This window comes from Aotus nancymaae, unplaced genomic scaffold (assembly GCF_030222135.1).
Source record: "Aotus nancymaae isolate 86718 unplaced genomic scaffold, 86718_ANA_hifiasm-v0.15.2.pri h1tg000007l, whole genome shotgun sequence".
Classification (NCBI taxonomy): domain Eukaryota; kingdom Metazoa; phylum Chordata; class Mammalia; order Primates; family Aotidae; genus Aotus; species Aotus nancymaae.
In genome coordinates this window covers 25289375-25311057 of record NW_026988418.1, presented here as the reverse complement: position 1 = coordinate 25311057, position 21683 = coordinate 25289375, and the positions used below count along the sequence as shown (strand labels likewise).

At 40.7% G+C, this 21683-nt stretch overlaps 1 protein-coding gene across 10 annotated transcripts in view; it reads right to left on the bottom strand.

The window, feature by feature from the left end:
- The window catches only part of PATJ (PATJ crumbs cell polarity complex component), a 399000-nt gene that overhangs the window by 43788 nt on the left and 333529 nt on the right, over positions 1 to 21683 (bottom strand). For all 10 annotated transcript variants that reach the window (XM_064372414.1, XM_064372417.1, XM_064372415.1 and 7 more), the window contains 2 exons: positions 5068 to 5151; positions 49 to 242 (listed from right to left, as the gene is read on the bottom strand). In XM_064372414.1, coding sequence (XP_064228484.1) covers positions 49 to 242; positions 5068 to 5151 — 278 coding nt within the window. The remainder of the gene's footprint in view (positions 1 to 48; positions 243 to 5067; positions 5152 to 21683) is intronic.

The following is a 21683-nucleotide window of genomic DNA, read 5'->3' as shown; positions in this document are numbered from 1 at the left end:
AGCTCTGGATCAAAAAGGCAGATCCTGACTTGCACAGGACGGCTTTACCGTTTCCCAGCGATGCTCAGGCCCAGGCCGCGGCCAGCTTTCTTCTGCAGATCCACAGGGAAAACCTCCAAGTTCTCCTCATCCCGGTAGTGTGCCTCATCTCTATACACCACCAGTCGCACCTTCTGCGGGGTCTGCCTCAGGGCTGTGATGGCTTCTTCGTGGCTGGAGTTCCTCAGGTCAACCCCATTAACCTGCAACAATGGGCATGCTGAGATGGGCTGCTGATGGCAGAGGCCTCTGCCTGCTCTGTCTGCTGAATCTCCTTGATCTAACCAGTCAAGAATCTCTAAAAATTTCCAGCCACTTTCAAAGCAAATAGGTAGTGACCACAAGCAGTACGAGCTGCTTCGAATATAAAGGAGGCTGCCCTTAAAATATCCTACCCCACAAGTGCACAGAGGGTGGATACATGATAATGCAATTTCACATAGCTATGAACTTTACTTGAAATCAATGAAAGAGAGAGAAGACAGTGTGTGCACGCAGGGAATTAACTAGCTCATTTAATTGAGATCAAAGGGAAAGAAATGTTAGTGTTTAGTCAGCATTTTTAGATTCAGCTGCTTATTGGATTTGACATCTTCACTCTGATTATTTATTTATTTTTTTAGATAGGGTCTCGCTCTGTTGCCCAGGTTGGAATGCAGTGGCATGAATACTGGGCTTACTGCAGCCTTGACTTCCCAGGCTCAAGCGATCCTTCCTCCTCAGTCTCCTGAGTATCTGGGACCACCTGTGTGTGCCACCATGTCTAGCTAATTTTAAAATTTTTTATAGAGATGAGGTCTTGCCATATTGCCCAGGCTGGCTTCAAACTCCGGGGCTCAGGTGATCCTCCTGCCTTGGCCTTTCAAAGTGCTGGGATTACAGGCATGAGCCACCATGTCTGGCTGACATCTTCACTCTTATTTGCTCACGTCACAACTGCTTCATAACAAGAGCAGAAGAAGATGAGAGACCAGTATTTCCAACAGCATCCAAGACTCCCTGAAATCTTCTCATTGGCATCTGGTTCTCTCTCTCTTTTTTTTTTCTTTTGAGACGAAGTCTCGCACTGTTGCCCGGGTGGGAGTGCAGTGGCACAATCTCGACTCACTGCAACCTCCGCCTCCCAGGTTCACACGATTCTCCTGCCTCAGCCTCCTGAGCAGCTGGGATTACAGGTGCACACCACCATGCCTGGCTAATTTTTTGTATTTTTAGTAGAGACGGGGTTTCACTATGTTGGCCAGACTGGTCTCCAATTCCTAACCTCATGATCTGCCCACCTTGGCTTCCCAAAGTACTGGGATTGTAGGTGTGAGCCACCACATCCAGCCCCTAAGGCTTTTTTAATTCTAACATTCTAAAGACTAAGAACCAGTGGCATAAAGAATGGTTATGGAGAAAAGAGAAAGGAAGAATGAACCTTCTTGGAGAAGGTGACTTTTGAACTGTCATTTAAAGCTGATTGTGTGAGCCAAGAAAATGTTTAAAAGCTGCTGTTTCTTTTCTAGTATATCTTGGTGGCTTGCGTGTTCACTTAGATGAGCTACATCCAGAATAACAGTGGTAAAGAACATGGGTTTTGGATATGGATGCACTTCAGTTTGAGTGCTGATTCCAACTTACTGGCTATATGAAACTCTGTGTAAATTACTTAAGCCAAACTTCTGCTGTGTCATCTATGACTTAGAGATAATCATATTTACTTAGTGTTGTGAAGATTAAGCCCTGTAAATCATTCAGCACAGGGCTTGGCACACAGTTATATTCAATGTAAATTAGAAGTTGGTATTTAACAAGGAACTGAAGTAACGTCAGTGAAGGCTGTTTTTCCTCTCAGCATAATCATTCACTGCTACTTTAAGCCAATGAATACATTTTCATTGTCTGTGAATGAAACACAAAGAGGAAAAGTGTATTTCCAGGAAACGTGGTCTGAGCTGATTATTTTCCTGTATTCCAATAGATGGCACACAAGACCACTTCTGTTACTCCGTTAAAAAAAAAGTTACCTCCATGGATTGAAGGTGAACTTTCTAAGCCTCTAAATACCTTTTGAAAGGCCCTAACAAATATACTTTTAATTAAAAGCATTGTCATTAAGCTGTAATATTACAAAGCAATTTCTATTAAATTCCAGCATGATGGTGTCCGCTCAGATGGAAGTGATCTAAGATCACCGTTTCCATTTGCTCCTCTGCAAATCAGGAGATACCACTAAATGTGCCAATAATCATGAGAGAAATATCATGATGTGGCTAGAACACTGTGGAGAGATGTATTATGTAAGTGCCTTACAGAAGCATAGTATGCATTATTTAGAATATTGGTTGTAGAAGAGGAGGGTGGAAATAGCAGGGCTTCCTATTTGAGAAGAAAGACTCCAGGAAGACCCCTGTATCGAGGGAGCATAAAGGGATAGAATGGCCATGTGGGAAAGCGGGTGAACCCAGTGCTTGAGAAGGAAAGAGTAACAAAGCTACTGCAGCAGCTCCTCAGTATTTTACTGCATAGGGAAACTCGGGCATTAACTCTCTACTCTCTTCTGCTCACACCTGTATCAAAATAGAGGGGATAATGGCACTAGGGGTGGGGATGGGGGAGCAGGGAGGGTACCAGAAGGAACTGGCCTAAAAGGAGAACCAGAAAGAAGACATAGCTCACGTTCGTCATATTAATAGAATCATAAATCTTGCCATGCCAAAACATTATTTGACTCTATCTTTGGAAGCAAAATCTGGCTTGTCCTAACCTTAACATCAGGATAGTATTAAAACTGTGAAAGGCCAGCTTGTAGAATGCAGAGGACTTTCATGAGTGGAAAGGGCACTGTCTGGAAAAGCCTTGTTTCATGATCTCAAAATATCCCATGAAAACAGGCCTGTCTTCTCAAGGCCTTCTGGAGGTCACAGGCTGCCGCTGCATCGTCACACATTTCTAGTCATCAGCCACAACCAGAACCAGTCCAATGTGGAGTAGAAAGCTGTTTAGAAAGGAAACATGTCCCCTGACCAAATTGAGAGCTATATTTCTTAGTTAAACACGTGTTAGACTCTCACAAGCTAGACCTTGTCTGAGGTAAGAGAAGAACTTGTATTGGCCATCTTTAATGAGAAGTATAAACATCCATTCAGAAGAGATAACATAATTTTGCCAGTCGCCAGGAAACTGTTAACTTGATTTTTACAATTCTCCTTCCACTTAAAACAAATTTGCTTTATTCATGTTAACCTTTAGCGGGTGTTCACTTGTACTTGAATATACTTTATAGATGAGAGCGGCTACAGGTGGTCTATCTAATGCAAACAGAAATCATTTTTTAAAAATCCTTATTGAGGTATAATTGATATAAAATAAACTGCACAAATTTAAAGTTAACAATTTGATAGGTTTTACCAGATGTGTATTTATACCTGTGAAGCCATCACCACATTCAAGATAATGAACATATTAGATTAAGTTTCAAGTGACCATTATAATCTGTGGACTTACAATTCATGTATGTATCAAGGCATATGTGTACCTATGTCATTTTAAATATTTAATCTATTCATCTTAAAAAGCCAATTATGATAATACCAATTGATCTGAAAATCTAGGGAGGGAAAAACAAAGAAATCTCAAACTCCTGATCACTAAAAAACCATGTTGTATGCTAAGGCAGTCAAGCCAATTCCCAGAGAGGTCTTGCTTATTTTTCTAACCTCATACACTTGTACCTTAATTAATGTACTGGGAATATGTCTTAATCCAATGATGAAACACAGTAAAGGCCTGCAGAGAAATCCCGTAACTCGGGCTGAATTTAATTTGCAAACAGCTTAGCCTCTCCTTTAACCCCTTCTTGCCTATGTTTCCTGCCCTCAATTATATCTCTGGTTTCATCTTGGGAGGCAGAAATGAACCACCAAAGGGAAAATTAACTATGATGTCATTCATAATGTGCTATATTAAAGTTGCAAAGCAAAAAATGCACATGGCCACCATAAAATGCTAACTATTCAATTAAGTTCATCCAAGAAAAAAAATAAATGCTGCCTAAAGGTTTCACACCATCGAGAAAGCTCTTTCGTTCCACCGAGCAGAAGGCCTGGCATTGGCTTCCCGTTCGGCCATTCCACAGTGCAGACACTGCCTGCTTTGGTACTTTTTAAAAGGCTTTAACAACTTTGCTAAATGAGAGGCAATTTGAAAAAGTTAAACATTTCAATTTTTTAGTAAGCATCATATTCCTCCTAAAGAGAGAAGATTTTACATTTTTATCAACTTGGAAACATTGATGGCAAGGCATGAACTTCCATTTTGCATAAAGATTTATTAAGATTAAGAAAATATTGACTGGGCGAAGTGGCTCACGCCTGTAATCCCAGCACTTTGGGAGGCAGAGGCGGGTGGATCACGAGGACAAGAGTTTGAGACCAGCCTGATCAACACGGTGAAACCCCATCTCTACTAAAAATACAAATATTAGCTGAGTGTGGTGGTTTGCACTTGTAATCCCAGTTACTCTGGAGGCTGAGGCAGGAGAATCGCTTGAACCCGGGAGGCGGAGGTTGCAGTGAGCTGAGATCACGCCACTGCACTCCAGCCTGGGCAACAGAGTGAGACTCTGTCTCAAAAACAAAAAAAAGAAAATCCTATTTAAGCTGCCACAAAATCTTTAAAATATCAGGTATATATGCATATGTGTGTGTCTATGTGTTTTTAGGAGGAATTTAGTAGGGTATAATGGAGAGGCAAAAAATTTGCAATATTATATAGTCTCATTTGATTAAAATAATAGAGCCATAAGTTGTATTTTTCCTTTTAGTTAAAAAAAGTTTTCAGAGGCAAATGTAGATTGATAACCTGTCATGATTCTAGACCACTGTACAATGTACACTGAAGAAAAAAAGAATATGGCATATATTTTGTTAAATGGAGAGAAATCAGTGAAGATATAGTTGAGCAGAAAGGTAAATTCACTTTGTGGATCAAGATTAGGAAAGGAACCATATTTACTGATATAAAATAAAATTCAAAATCATATACCTCTAATATCTGGTCACCAGCCCAAAGTCTTCCATCTCTGGCTGCTGCACCTTCTTCATATACTTCATGGATAACTATAGCATTCTATAAAAAAGAAAATCTTATTAATTTTCAACAACCACAAATGCTTCCTTAAGCAAACAACCAATAGACAGTGACCCATAATTTTCTATTTGTTAATAACATTATATTTTATCTGACATAAAGATAAACAATATACAGTTGTGATATATTCAGAAGTATAATTAAATGTTCCTAAGATTATTATTTCATTCCTTTAAAACTGGCTTTGCCTAACATTTCAGGTTAAACATCTTCCATGTGTTTTACTGTTAACCCTGTACATTGCTGCTGTGTGTGAACTTGAGGTGAACTATGTGTCATTCTTATTTATATTTTATAGTGTATTTTGAAACACGGTTTCAGGTATTTATGGGTATTCAAGGATTTGGTATAGCTGTGTGGCCTGATGAAGGGGATTTTGCCAGGCCTTATTACTTGGGCAATAAAAGAAAGGAATTAATGGAACGAATGGGTCTTGTAGGAGAGGAAAACAGGAGTAGGAGAAAGAGCATTCATGGACCCAAGTGAAAAACAGCCGTGGGTTCAAATCCGGACTCTGCTTTCTTGTAATCTTGGGCAATTAATTCCTTTGAACTCAGCAATCTGAGCCATAAAATTAGAACGACGATATCTACTGTAGGTAAGCCTTGGTTGGGAAAAGTGTTTCCTAGTTAATGAATTAAAAAATAATTTATATCTCTTCAGATTCGTAACCTTAAAGATTTTATCATCATAAAAATGATATGTACCCATGTATTGGATTCAAGCAATACCACTACAGGTTGTTGCAAGGTACAAAAACAGGCTGCCTCCCACCCAGACGCAGCCCCACTCTCTAGAGACAATCACCACTCACAGCTTCCAAGGATCTCTCTAGACAATTCACATTTATACACCCAAACAGTTATATATTTTGATGAGAGACTATTCTAAAAACACTAAATTGAGTTTTTCCACTTTCTTTTTCCCTCATCCTCCTCCTGTAGAGCAAGTAGTCGAGCTTTGCAGTTCTTCACCTTGGGGATTTTTGTGGAGCTGAAACCTGAAGCAACCAGAAGACATTGACTCTTTCTGTTTTTAATAGACCGGAAGAGCACTGAATGGATTATGATAATTATGATAGGTGTCTTGGAGGGCTGCTGGGAGAGGGACACAGCTTTTTTTTTTTTTTCTTGAGATGGAGTCTTGCTCTTTTGCCCAGGCTGGAGTGTAATGGCACGATCTCGGCTCACTGCAGCATCCACCTCCCAGGTTTGAGTAATTCTCCTGCCTCAGCCTCCCGAATAGCTGGGATTACAGGCATGTGCCACCACACCCGGCTAATTTTTGTATTTTTTGAGTAGAGACGGGTTTTGCCATGTTGGCCAGGCTGGTCTTGAACTCCTGACCTCAGGTGATCTGCCTGCCTTGGCCTCCCAAAGTGCTGCAATTACAGGTATGAGCTACCACACCCGGCCGAGGGACACAGCTTTTGAGTGGAGATTAGAAACGGAGGTCTATGGGTCCCACAATAGGGATTTGAGTCCAGCAGTGCCCAGGGTCCTCCTATTCCCTGCCCCCAGTGCACACACACAGGTTTTAAGACCCTGCTGGCAATGGTCAAGGGATGACACCTCTGATACCTGTCAGACCCTAGAGGCTGACACCTATAGGACTCCAGCCATGAAACAAGTCAAGTGGCAGGACTTCTGGACTTGAGAGATCTTATAGGCTTGAGAGATCTTACAGGCTTAGGCAAGGACAGGCTTGATGATGAGCAGGCAGTGCTGATAGCAATGACCATAAGGGTGTCACCAACGTCTGGGTGCTTGGTTGGGACCCTTTGGAGTTAAAGAGCCACCAAAATGGCTAAGGTTGAATTTCACTTTAGCCCAGAAGTATGGAGTCTCAGAATTAAGTTCATATGAAGTAAAGAAATGAATATTTCTTGCAAAAATATGACAAGATAGATAAAATAGACACACACCCCAAACTGTGCTTGTTTGCTTTTTAATTAAAAAAAAAATTTTGAGATAGCATCTCGCTTTGTTGCCCAGGCTGGAGTGCAGTGGCTCAATCATAGCTCACCGCAGCCTCGACCTCCCAGGCTCACGTGATCCTCCTGCCTCAGTCTCCCAAGTAGCTGGGAATATACATGTGCACAACCATGGCTGGCCAATTTTTTTTTTTTTTAAGTAGAGATAGGGGTCTCACTATGTTGCCCAGGCTTGTCTCAAACTCCTGGGCTCAAATAATCCTTCTGCCTTGGCCTCTCAAAGTGCTAGGATTACAGGTATGAGCCGCTGTGCCCAGTCATTTTTTTTTTTTTAAAGAGGAGTCTCACTATGTTTCCCAAAAATCCTGGGCTCAAGCAATTCTCCTGCCTCATCCCGGGAGCTGGGACTACAGGCATGTCCTATAGCTCCAGGTTTACTTTCTTTCAAAAACTAAAACAACAACAGAAAACAAACAAAAAAAGGTTTCTATACAAATTCCACAGTAGAGAAACAATAAAAGAAAACAAGAAGTCTATAACTAGAAAACCCATCTGGATTCCAATATTTTTACAAAACTAAATACAGTACTTTCATTTTATCACTATACAGTTCTGAAAACATTCTTTATTGTAGCAATTAGAGAGGCAGCCCCCAAGAGCCAGGAAAAGTTTCTGGATCCAGATAATTTACATTTCAGATTCTGTACCAGCAATGGATTTTAGATCATTCTTTGTTTTAACTCTGACTTATGAAATTTCCAGACCCAGGGAGCATTTACACTGCCAAGAGTTTGTTTCTCTGAACTATTTCAGGGGAATGATTTGGAGGAAACTTGTGGGGTCAGTGGCTTGCGGTGATCCCAGAGATACTAATGAGAGCCTAATAAAGGTCATTTGTATTAAGGTAGTATGAGGAGAAACTAATGCAGAGTCCTGGTAGCACCCTGTAATGATGCTGGTTTTCAAAGTTTGGTGCCCAAATACCCTATCTTCACTGGATTGAGAGAGTCACACACTAAACTCGGACTATGCATGGATTTTACAAAGCTTGATTTTCAGCAAAAACTCCTTTGATCTTGGAACATTATAAAAGGTAAATACGAAATTTCTGTTCACTCATACTCAAAAGAAAGAAAAGACCCCCTTGGAGTTTTTAGTCCATAAAAGTGGTCTAAATTAAAAATTCTTAGATACTTCGTGGTGCTACATAAAGGATGGCAATGACCATAATGGCATAATACATTAATAGTTTCAAATGCCAAACTCACTGCAAATGATCCATTTTTAGTGCGGAAGTCTTTCTGTATGTAAAACTCTTCAATTATTTATTTCTTTTTGCTTGACTGCTACTGTAATTTCTCTTAAAGTTATTAGTGAAGGCTGGGAGTAGTGGCTCATATCTATAATTCCAGCACTTTGGGAGGCCAAGGTGGGTGGATCACCTGAGGTCAGGAGTTTGAGACCAGCCTGGCCAACATGGTGAAACCTTGTCTCTACTAAAAATACAAAAGTAGCTGGGTGTGGTGGTACATGCCTGTAGTCCCAGCTACTCAGGAGGCTGAGACAGGAGAATGACTTGAACTCGGGAGGCGGAGGCTGTAGTGAGCTCAGCTCATGCCACACTCCAGCCTGGGCAAGACAGAGTGAGACTGTCTCAAAAAATAAAAAAATAAAAAATAAAGTGAAGATACAAGAAAACATGAGACACTGTGATCTGTTAATAGAAAAGGGCCACGTTTCTTTCTGTTTGTTTTTTGTTTAATTTATCTAGTGTATTTAGTGGGGGAAAAAGGCCACATTTCTTATTGGGTTCCCCTATAGTCTATGAAGCTGTGGTTCTGGCTAGTTGTACTACTGGGGGTGAGACGTAAAAGGTGGAGACCAAGAGCTAACTTAGAAATGTGGGCTGGTGAATTAAAAAAAAATGATTTATGTTTTAAAACATATGTAGTTCAGAGAGTGGAACAGAAGAGTAAAAAAGACAGTGGGTTGGGATATTTTAGGCATATATTTTGTGAACAGATGAAATAATAGGTCATTAAAATACTTTTTTTTTTTTTTTGAGACAGAGTCTCACTCTGTTGCCCAGGTCAGAGTGCAGTGGCACGATCTTGGCTCACTGCAACCTCCGCCTCCCAGGTTCAAGCAATTCTCTTGCCTCAGCCTCCCAAGTAGCTGGGATTACAGGCATGTGCCACCACATCCTGCTAATTTTTGTATTTTTAGTAGAGATGGGGTTTCACCATGTTGATCAGGCTGGTCTTGAACTCCTGACCTTGTAATCTGCCCACCTTGGCCTACCAAAGTGCTGGGATTACAGGTGTGAGCCACCGTGCCTGGCCAAGACTGACCTTTATTAAATTAAAAACAAGGTGTTGATTATGCATATGATGCTTATCTCATCATTGGATATCCTAATTTTTTTTTTCTTGATATCCTAAATTCTAACGCTCTTGAATTATCCAGGCAAAACTGCAGCTCTGAGTGCCTTCTCCCCCACCAGCCCTCTCTTCCTATCTCTGCATATGTAAGTAACATTCCAAAACCCAAGACCTCAGTGACTCCAGTCTACAAATACCAGTGATTCCTAAAACTCATGTATCCCAAAAGCAGTCCATGAATCAACCCACTTTTCAGGTGGCTTGCTGGCTTACTCTGAAGACAGGCTATAAAGGATTATGAGCTAGGCTTCTGGAGTCAGACTTCTTCGGTCTAAATCTTGGCCCTGTTACTGCTGGCTGTAGGCCTTGGGAAGACTGTTAACCTCTCCAGGGCTCAGCTTTTTTTGTTTTGAGATGGAGTCTTTCTCTGTTGCCAGGCTGAAGTGCAGTGTCGCAATCTTGGCTCACTGCAACCTCTGCTTCCTGGGTTCAAGCGATTCTCTTGCCTCAGCCTCCCGAGTAGCTGGGACGACAGGCGTGCACCATTGTGCCCAGCTAATTTTTATACTTTTAGAGAAGGGGTTTGACCATGTTGGCCAGGATGGTCTTGAACTCCGGATCTCATGATCTGCCTGCCTCGGCCTCCCAAAGTGCTGGGATTACAGGCATGAGCCACAACGCCTGGCCCCCAGTGCTCAGTTTTTTAGATGGCTTAACAGTATTATCTACCAATAAGGCTTTATGTACAGTGTGAGCACACAGTAAGGAAGTGATAGGGTTTTTTTTTTTTTTTTTGGGTTGAACATAGTCTCTCTCTCTTGCCCAGGCAGGAGTGCAATGGTGTGATCTTGGCTCACTGCAACCTCCACCTCCCAGGTTCAAGTGATTCTTATGCCCTGGTCTCCCATGTAGCTGGGACTACAAGCATGTGCCACCACATCTGGCTAATTTTTAGTAGAGATGGGGTTTCACCATGGTGGCCAGGCTGGTCTCAAACTCCTAGCCTCAAGTAATCCATCCACTTCGGCCTCCCAAAGTGCTGGGCTTATAGGCATGAGCCACCACACCCAGCCAGGTAATATTTTTAATATCACCTGTCCATTCTCATTTATTTTACATCTATGTGCCATAGATGCTACACACTTCCCATTTGTCCCATTTAATCCTCATAATAACTCTTCAAATTCAGTATTATTAGTCTCACTTACAGCTGAGGAAACGAAAGCTCTTAAGGGTTCAGACTTGACCAGGTCTCTGCAGCTTCTAATTAGGAGAGATGAAATTCCAACTCAGGACTGTTTAACACCAAAGCCTGGGCTCCCACCACGATAGCAAGCTTCTCATCTGTTTTGAATATGTGATTTTGCACTTGTCCAAAAGCTAGCTTGGGATTTTCCATATGGCATCAATTCTGTTGAAAAATTGTCACCTCAGCTCCACAGCAGAAACCTTGAGGGCACGAGTTGATTATTTTATAGAGAGTGAACAAAAAGACGACTTGTGGAAGAAGGCAAAGGCTTTGACTTAATGAGGTGAGGCGATGATCTATAAATCTCACTAGCTAGTGCTGGTACATGATTAGGGGTTTGCACTACAGGAAGCACGATGCGTAGGCCCCCTCCCAACCTCCAACAGAGTCCCTCTCTTAACTCCATTTGTTATTCTTTTTTGTTTTTTTGATACTGGGTGTTGTTCTTTTCCCCAGCCTGGAGTGTAGTAGCATGACCTTGGCTCACAGCAAAGTTGGCCTCCTGGGGTCAAGCAATCCTCCCACCTCAGCCTCCTAAGATGCTGGGACCACAGGCATATGCCACCACAGCCAGTTAATTGTGCTTTTTTTTTTGTATTTTTTGTTTTGCCTTGTTGCCCAAGCTGGTCTTGAACTTCTGGGCTCAAATGATCCTCTCACCTCAGCCTCCCAAAGTGCTGGGATTACAGGCGTGAGCCACCATCACGCCTGGCCCATTTGTTATTCTTGTCTCTTTCCTTCCTTCCCTTCAACTTTTCAGTCCTATTTCTGTGCACCTATATTATTCACTGAATGATTTTTTTCCTAAGACAAATACAAATTATAATAGATACAAGTGATATATCAATGTTCAAAACAAAAGTTGTCCAGCCCAAGAAAAAAGATCAATTTCTATCAATTAATGGCACAGACCTGAGGATCATTTATAGAAGATCAAGACTGACAAAGAGTCAAAAACGGATTTCCTCCTGGTAGTTGTGTGATTTTTCACTGGGATAACAGAAATATAAGAAGGATGACCTGTTTATTAACTGCTGGAGACAAGACCAGTGATTTCCTTTTGAACATTTTATTTATTTTTTCGAGACAGGGTCTTGTTCTGTTGCCCAGGAGGAAGTGCAGTGGTGCAATCATTGCTTACTGCAGGTTTGATCTCCTGGGCTCAAGTGATCCTCTCACCTCAGCCTCCTGAGTAGTTGCTACCTCAGGCACATGACACCATGCTTGGCTAATTTTTAAATATTTTGTAGACACAGGGTCTCACTATGTTGCCCAGGCTGGTCTCAAACTCCCAGGCTCAAGTGGGCCTTCTGTCTCAGCCTACTAAAGTGCTAGGATTATAGCTGTGAGTCACCGTGCCTGGCTTGGACACTTTAAAATTACTCATTTGACTTGCCAACTCTAGAACCAGGGAAGAGTTTAATCAGTGAGTTGGAGAATCTCCCAAACAGTAGTTTTCTCATAGCCTGAAGGGTTAGGCAGGGTTTGAGAGGCACGGGAAGAGTCTTCTGCTTAAAAACTTCTCCCTCACCAGTCTGTCTGGAACACCTTTAACCAAGGAAAACTCCCTTTATTCCACAATTAAACATTTATAACATTAAATATTTATAAACATTTATAACATTAAAGAAAAAATTGACAAGCAGAAAGAAGTAGCTGACTAGTAAATTCATCTTGTTGCTTAAGAAACTACTGCCTTTAGGCCAGGCATGGTGGCTCATGCCTGTAATCCCAGCACTTTGGGAGGCTGAGGTGGGTAGATCACCTGAGGTCAGGAGTTTGAGACCAGCCTGGCCAACGTGGTGAAACCCCGTCTCTACTAAAAACACAAAAATTAGCTAAACGTGGTGGTGTGCACCTGTAGTCCCAGCTACTTGGGAGGCTGAGGCAGGAGAATCACTTGAACCCAGGAGGTGGAAGTTGCAGTGAGCCGAGATTGTGCCATTGCACTCCAGCCTGAGTGACAGAGCGGGACTCTGTCTCAAAACAAACAAACAAACAAAAAAACACTACTGTCTTAATGTCTCCATTCCTAAGAGAGTATTTATTTTTAAACATGGATACTATATGCACATGGTTCCATATTCAAAATATTATAACTGAAAAATATCTCTCTAGCATTAGTTCCTCAGCCACCCAATTTCTCTATCTAGAAACAAACAGTATTAAGTTTTTTGAGTATTTTTGTAGAAATATTCCATATACCTATATTTGAAGTATAGGCTACCAAGTGCTTGAGGGTTATGCCTTCTTATATCTGCTACCTCCTTTGTTTTATAAAATTCTGAAAGGGCCACCTCTTCTATGGCATCTTCCCTAACTCTCTCCCCTGATAAAGTTGATTGCTCCTTCTTGTGAGTCACCACTACACAAGTTCCTTAGTATCACTGAACTTATCACAGTACCATGAATGTCTGTTCAGGGCTCTATGTCTTGTGCCACTTCCCATCCTTGATGGAAGCCTTCAGGATAGAGGCTGTTCCCAACTCATCTTTGTATTCTGGTGCCAAGTCCAGAGTAGGCACTTAATAAATGCTCATTAAATGACTGTCAAGAAATTGGTTGTAGATAAAGGGGTTACAATGACTCAGAAATGGGGAGGCTGGAAAACTTAGTGGGTCATAATCTCATTCCAATCAAAACCAGTTGTATGGTTCGAATGTACCCTCCAAAACTCATGTTGAAATTTAATTGCCATCGTGACAGTATTAAGAGGTGAGGCCTTTAAGGGGTGATTGGTCAACGAGGGCTCTGCCCTCAAGGATGGATCAATGCTGCTATCTTGGGAGTGAGTTCCCAATAAAAAGAGTTCAGCACCCTCCCTCTATGCCTCATGTGCTCGCTTGCCCTTCAACCTTCTGTCACAGGGTGATACAGCATGAAGGCCCTCACCAGATGCTGGCTCCATGCTCTTGGACTTCCCAGCCTCCAGAACTGTGAACCAAATACAATTTTTTTCTTTATAAATTACCCAGTCTCAGATATTCTGTTATAGCAGCAGAAAATGAAGTAAGACGCTAAGCTTCTGATGGTAAAATATTAGTGACACATAACTGAAATATCTATCACAAATGGATTTTAAATCCATTGACGTTTCCAGAGGATTTACTTTAGCTCAGAGGGCAATTTAAGAGAGCCAAGTATGAGAGATTTAATTATCACTGAGCCCCGTAAAAATCCGAAAGTCTCCAAGGGGATTTAAACTCTGAGTTGCTGGAAAAGACTTTCACAAGATGCAATAGAATATCCTTAGACAGACTCAATGTCACCAGAGCCTTCAGCTCATCAATCACCATTTTTATTGTTCAAGCTGCCAACAAGTAGATAAAGTAACTCATAAACACACCAATCATTCAGCAAAAGGCAATCTTATTGTCGAAATAGACTCATAACACTTAAAGAAGCCAGGTGTTGGAAAAATTAAAGAAGGGTCTCCTGCGGGCTGAAGGATATCAATAAGTACCCTTTTGTGGGTGAACTATTTTAGTAGACTGAGATTTTACATTTCTAGATATTTGGTAGATTGTTTTAACAAGCATTTTAGGACAAAACTTTGACAAAGAATCATACGTAGATATTATTATAAAGAACTATGGATATATGGCTTAATTACACTGCTTGCAGGCATGTTTTACTTCATTTGATCACTCTGGAATTAAACTCAATCTTCGCCATACTCATAAAAGCCCCTACCTGCACTCCCTATACACACATAAACAAAAATCCTAAGGGACATTTTAACTACAGAAAAGTTTCACATTAAATTTCACATTTAGGTGGAAAACATGTTTACCAGCCATCCAGAAAGAGTGTTATGCCTTATTACCCTGCATTAGGGGAAAAGTCCCTCCTAACAAGAAAAACCCATGAGGACCAAAAGAAATGTTAAAGATATCATATACAATAAAATAGTCATATTTTTTCCTTTGAAAGAAACTATGGTTTGGATCTGTGGCCTTAGAGGAAGGATGTAGCTTTTAGATACCATTTAATAGTTTTCTCCTCTATGGCTATCCTTGTTCAGAAACCATAAAGACAGCCATGTCTTCTACACAGTAGATGACTTTCTCAGCAGGAAAGCCGTAAACCAATGAGGGCTGATAATATGGCGGGGGTGGTAAAATCCTCAATCCAGTGCTGTGTAGACCAAAACTCATCCAAATCTATACTGAAAAACACATAGTTATAGATTAAGTATTAAGTTACCAATTTGTGATACCTACTATAGTTACAGAGTTTAAAAAGAACTTCTAAAGTATATTTCACTTTGAGCAAAGTTGACAGACCCAAAACTATTTATATATATAAAAGGATTCTGTTAACGGAGTAGAATTAATTAAAAAAAAAAAGATGAACATTTTAGAATACAATTCTCTTTCCATCCTAAAGGCTTTGTGACCAAATGCTGTAAAATTTTTTAAAAGCTTCCCTATTATATTCAATTAGAATGTGATTTGAAAAAAATGGGCAGTAGTCTGTGAAAGAAAAGACTCAGGACTAAGGAGTCAGAGGAGTTCAATTTCCTGACAGCTCTGCAGGTAACCAACTGGATCACTTTGTTCATGACACTAGTATTACCAGTAAAGCACAGAGTTGAACTACATGACTTTCTAGTTTTTTTCTGAGACACAGTCTCACTCCGTCACCCAGGCTGGAGTACAATGGCATGATCTTGGCTCACTGCAACCTCCACCTCCTGGTTCAAGTGACTCTAGTGCCTCAGCCTCCTGAGTAGCTGGGATTACAGGTGCATGCCACCATGCCCGGTTAATTTTTGTAAATTTTAGTAGGGAAGGGGTTTCGCCATATTGGCCAGGCTAGCCTCAAACTCCTGACTTCAAGTGATCTGCCTGCCTCTGCCTCCCAAAGTGCTGGGATTACAGGCGTGAACCACTGTGCCTGGCCTGAACTACGTGACTTCTAAAGTCATTCCAGTTCTAAAATTCTAGGCTCTTATGAATCAAAATGCTGTGTAGAGTGAAGCAGAGAAAGTCATTGCTTTAAACAGATATTTAGGTCCTGCCTAAGAATAAGACCTTCTTCTAAATGGTAGGTGAGAAGAATCCTAACTCCCATAAGTTGAACAAGATATGACAGATATGGAAGCTGGAGTCAGACTCTATTTTAGTTACCTTCGGCTGCAAAACTTAGTGGCTTAAAACAACTATTTATTTGTTTACAACTCTATGGGTTGGCAACTGGGGCTGGGCTCAGCTGTGCAGTTCTTCTGCTTTACATAATGTTGCTTGGGTTCTGAAGTGTTTGCAGTCAAGTTAACCCAGGCTGGTTGTGTCCTGGATGGCTTTACTGTGACGTCTGGGGCCTCAGCTGGAATGGCTGGGCCTCTCTCCCTCCCCATGGTTTCTCATCCTCCAGGAGGCCAGTCCAGACTGCTTCACAGGGTGGCAGTGTTTCAGGAGAGCAAAAGCTAAAATTGCAAGGCCTCTTGAGATCAAAGCTTGGAAGTCATACAATGCTACTTTTGTCACTATTGGTCAGACTGGATTCAAGGAATCTGGAAAGAGCTGCATAAAATTTATAGTCTTTTATTTTTTCTTTTTTAAAAAATTGAGATAGCATATATAGTCAGTTTCAGTGTATCACAGATTCTATCAAGGTTGCCAGAGGAATTTTCCAGCCTGCAAACAGCGGAAGGCAGCAATGTGTGGTGGGAAAAGTACTGGCTATGACCAGATAAACCTGTGTTGAGATTTTAGCCCTGCCACTTATCATAGATTTATGATACTTCCATTAAGTTATTTAACCTCTCTGAGCCAGTGTTTCTGCCTCTGTAAAATGGAACTAATAAATCCCTCCTTTTAGATTTTCAAGATGAGATGGGGTTATATGCCAAGTAAAGTGTCAGCTAAATCATAGCTATTGAGTAATTGCTCATGAAAGCCCCTAACATAGATACTAAGTTTGAAGGGGCATATCTAGTACCTAAAACATCTGTGAGAGTGATCAAAATTCATGACTCTAAGGATGAGTGACACCAGTCTCAGTCCATTTTTTTCATTTCTAATTTTCCTGTAGGGTGATTCCAAAATACAACTGAAATAAAATCTTTCAAGAAAGATTATAATACAAGGATATTTCTGATTATTTTTCTCCAGTCACAGACTACTCAGGATTAAGCTCAAAGGACCATATGAATGTCAATAAGCTCTAAGCCAGACTGTAGGAGTCTTATTCCCAGACATTTTGATTTTCCTTAGTTAAATACAATCTTCACTGATCATGGATTCCTTATCTGTGAATCCATCTACTCCCTAAAATTTATTTGTAACCCCCATATCAATGCTCCCAGCACTTTGGCCGCCATTCTCTTTTTTTATTTTTATTTTTCTTTCTTTTATTTATTTATTTATTTTCAAGACAGGGTTTCACCATCTTGGCCAGGCTGGTCTTGAACTCCTGACCTCAGGTGATCCGCCCGCCTCAGCCTCCCAAAGTGCTGAGATTACAGGCGTGAGCCACCACGCCCGGCCTTGGCCGCCATTCTCAAATGTGCAGAGTGGTAGAAAATTTGAGTCTTCTGATTTCCTTTTTTCCAGCTGGGGTTGAAAAAGGTGTTACTTTGCCTTCTTGCTTCAGTTCTCATACTGTAAACAAGTACCCTTTTCATGGGCTATTTAGTGTCTTTTTAAAAAAATTTTTGTGCTTTTTCTGTTTAAAATGGCACCCAAGCATAGTGCTGGGGTTCTGTCCAGTGTTCCTAAGTATAAGAAGATGTGGATGGGCTTCACTGAGAAAATATATGTGTTAGATAAGCTGTGTTCGGGCATGAGTTTTAGTGCTGCTGGTCATGTGTTCGATATTAATGTATCAACAAAATATATTAAACAAAGTGTCTTTAAGCAGAAACACACATAAAGCAAGGTTATGTATTGATCAGTTATTGAAAATGTTGACTAGAAGCTTGGAAGAACCTGCCTCTGTATTTCCCCTAGAAATAATGGTTCACTCTTCACTAATCAGTGTTTACCTTGACCTTACAGAATACAACTCCTGTGAACAATGAGAATCAACTGTACTTCCCATTATTGCTTTTCCCTGGTGATACTTTACAAAAAAATTGGAAAGCACAATGTGGAAGGCAGAAATGCAGACAAATGCTTTCTATAGTAGAAATGACAGGACTTGTGTTGACAAAGGCAGCTCTCTATTGTCCTTGCCACAGTGAGGCAGTGGGTTGATGAACCCAAGGATGGGAAACTTAAAAATGAATTTTCCCTATGCTGCAGCATGTAATTTTATGCTTATATGTCAATGCATTTTGTGGATCTATATTTTTTGAACCAATTACAAAGGTAAAATGCAGAGACGATTTAAGATGAGTTGGAAAGTTGCTAATCTTCTCCACCTTTGGACCAATAACTTTTCTCTTCGATTTAAAGAGTTATTTGGTATCACCTCACTGATTCATGAGAAGCAAAAGATCAAGTGCTACTTAATTTCACTATCTCACAAGAGTGTGCAGGACCTGAGGCAGAATGTAGTCAATCAATTTTTTTTTTTTTTTTGAGATGGAGTTTCTCTCTTGTTACTCAGGCTGGAGTGCAATAGTGAGATCTCGGCTCACCGCAACCTCTGCCTCCTGGGTTCAAGCAATTCTCCTGCCTCAGCCTCCCGATTAGCTGGGACTACAGGCGTGCACCACCATGCCCAGCTAATTTTTTTGTATTTTTAGTAGAGACAGGGTTTCACCATGTTGACCAGGATGGTCTCGATCTCTTGACCTCGTGATCCACCTGCCTCGGCCTCCCAAAGTGCTGGGATTATAGGTGTGAGCCACCGCGCCCGGCCTGTCAATCAATTTTATACTTACTTTAAGATAATATTTTTCTTATTTTAACAATTTAACAATTTGATTGAGTCTAACACTCAAGTGTACATTTAATGTACTGCTTTCCCACCATGGGTCACAATAAAAAGTTATTGCCTTAGAAGATACACAGTGTTTGCCAAACTGATACTGTTTTGCTTGCCAGCTTCATAGGTTGAACAGATAATTGTTTCTGTTCAGAAAACCTGAGGGACCATAGCTGTACAAGGGAGGTCAGCAAAGGTCAAAGGAACTTACCGATCATACTTGAAATGAGACTTAAAAATCTGGATACTCTATTCAGCTCACAAATAATAAACTGGTTTACTGCACAGATTTTCCCCAAAATCTCACAACAGTCAGACTTCAGGTGACCCTTACAAAACTGTGTTATAAAAGAAACACAGAGATAGTCTATATATTCTAGTGTGCATTTACAAAATCCCTCAAGGAGGAAGAAAATGGATCATAATGTTCAGTACCTACTGTTTTGAAATGCTTGAAACATTCTCAGCTAATAAACTAGAGACAACATAAATGAGCAGTATATCAGCATAAATAATGGCAGCTCCTTTGACAAAAAAGATTAAATACACTTTAAGATTCAATTACACTGGAAGAAATAACACTAATCTCTCTCTCTGTCTTTCTCTCTCTCTCTCTCTCTCTGTGTGTGTGCGTGTGTGTGTGTGTGTGTGTATATGTCTATGTGTGATGAGATAGAATATAGGTTAGGTTCAGTGGTTCATGCCTATAATCCCAGCACTTTGGGATACTGAGGTGGGAGGACTGCTTGAGCCCAGGGATTTGAGACCAGCCTAAGCAACAGAGTGAGACCCTATCTCTATAATTTTTTTTTAACTATAAAAATAAAAAAAAAAGAGAAACAGAGTCTTACTTTGTCACCCAGGCTGGAGTGCAGTGGTGGCACCATAGCTCACTCTAGCCTTGAGGGCCCAGGCTTAGGAAATCCTCTTGCCTCAGCCTCTTGAGTAGCTGGGACTACAAGGAACACACCACCACATCTGGATAATTTTTAAAGACTGGGTCTCACTATGTTGCCCAAGCTGGTCTTGAACTCGGCCTCAACCGATCATCCTGCCTTGGCCTCCCTAAGTGCTGGGATTACAGGCATAAGCCACTGTGCCTTGCTGTGTGCATGTTTTTTAATGCAATGGACTATGCAAGTAATCCTAAAACCCAAACTCTGGCATTGCAAATTCTTGCATATATTTACAGGTAACTAATATATGAAATAAAATCACAGCAATACCTGGCAAATATAAGAACTGCTGTAAATACATTAAAATGTTTTGCACTTCAAGACTGAACAAGTTTTCTCTTCTTAAGTTCGAAAAAGAAATGGTTTTATATTTATTTAAAATGGAATTCCCTTACCCAAGTCTTAACAAAAAGTTGATACTTATCAATATGAATATAATTTTTCATACAGAAATATAGACTTATTTTAAGGAAATGGCATAATATTTGCATTACATTTCATAAGCCCCTACAGTTCCATTTGGTTCTTATTTATTAAATTTGATTTAGCTTACATAATATTTTTGCTTACAGTCATATTCTTTAAGACCAGAAATGTCCAAATCTGGTAATTCAGAGGTACTATTCATTAACATTCTTTTACAGTGATTCATAGACTTTTTGTAAACTCTGCTTTGATTTTAAAATAAAACTAAGGTAATAAGATGTTTTGTATAAAAATAGATGACTTAAGCAATAACAGTAAAATGAGCTTGACTTTGGTGGATCGCACGCCAAAGCAAACCACACTCCTCATGAAATAGACTGTACAAAGTTCATGTCGAGGGGAATAACAAAATAAAACACTTAATCAAATATAAAATAGCTTTCTATTCTGCTTATTCAAAAAATATACAGTGGTTTAAATTGCTGTAGTCCTATGTTTAAATTATCAAAAGCAGCACCAGAATGCAACATGATGAGGGGTTAAGTGAGGTCACTTTAGAACAACATGTGGTTATAGCTAAAGAACAGATACTCTTTATTTCCATTTCTAGATAGATGAATTTTGCCACATAGTACCCAAACGGGAGAGAGTATGTCTACCATGATACTTCTTGTTAATGTATCTGCCCCATAGAACTTTTGTTTAATAAGAATGAATTAAATTGGTATTAAATCACGTGATCGAAAAAAATTCGGATTTGAAACTTGGAGAGAAATGACAAGATTCTAACTCTCAGCTGGGTACAGTGGCTCACGCCTATAATCCCAGCACTTTGGGAGGCTGAGGCGGGCGGATCACCTGAGGAGAGGAGTTCGAGATCAGCCTGGCCAACATGGCGAAATCCCATCTCTACTAAAAACACAATAATTAGCTGGGCGTGGTGGTGGGTGCCTGCAATCCTAGCTACTCAGGAGGCTAAAGCAGGAAAACGGCTTGAACACAGGAGGCAGAGGTTGCAGTGAGCGGAGATCATGCCATTGCACTCCAACCTAAGCAGCAGAGCGAGACTCTGTCTCAAAAAAAAAAAAAAAAAAATTCTAACTCTGACATTCCCAGTACTTTTCATCATTAAGAATATCTAAATCTGCTAGGCGCGGTGGCCCACGCCTGTAATCCCAGCACTTTGGGAAGCTGAGGCAGGTGTCTCACAAGGTCAGGAGATCAAGACCATCCTGGCCAACATGGTGAAACCCCGTCTCTACTAAAATACAAAAATCAGCCAGGCATGGTAGCACGCACCTGTAATCCTGGCTATTCAGGAGGCTGAGGCAGGAGAATTGCTGGAACCTGGGAGATGGAGGCTGCAGTCAGCAAGATTGTGCCACTGCACTCCAGGCTAGGTGACAGAGTGAGACTGCCTCAAAAAAAAAAAAAAGGAATATTTAAATCTAAAAAGAGAATAGTGCTTGAATCTCTCTCTCTCTCTCTTTTTTTTAAATAGACAAGGTCTTGCTCTGTTGCTCAGGCTGGAATGCAGTGGTACAATAATAGTTCAGTGCAGCCTTGACCTCCTGGGGTCAAGCCATCCTCCTGCCTTAGCCTCCCAGGTAGTTGGGACTACAGGCACATGCCACCATGCTCAGCTAATTAAAAAAATTTTTTTTGAAGAGACAGGAGTCTTGCCATGTTGC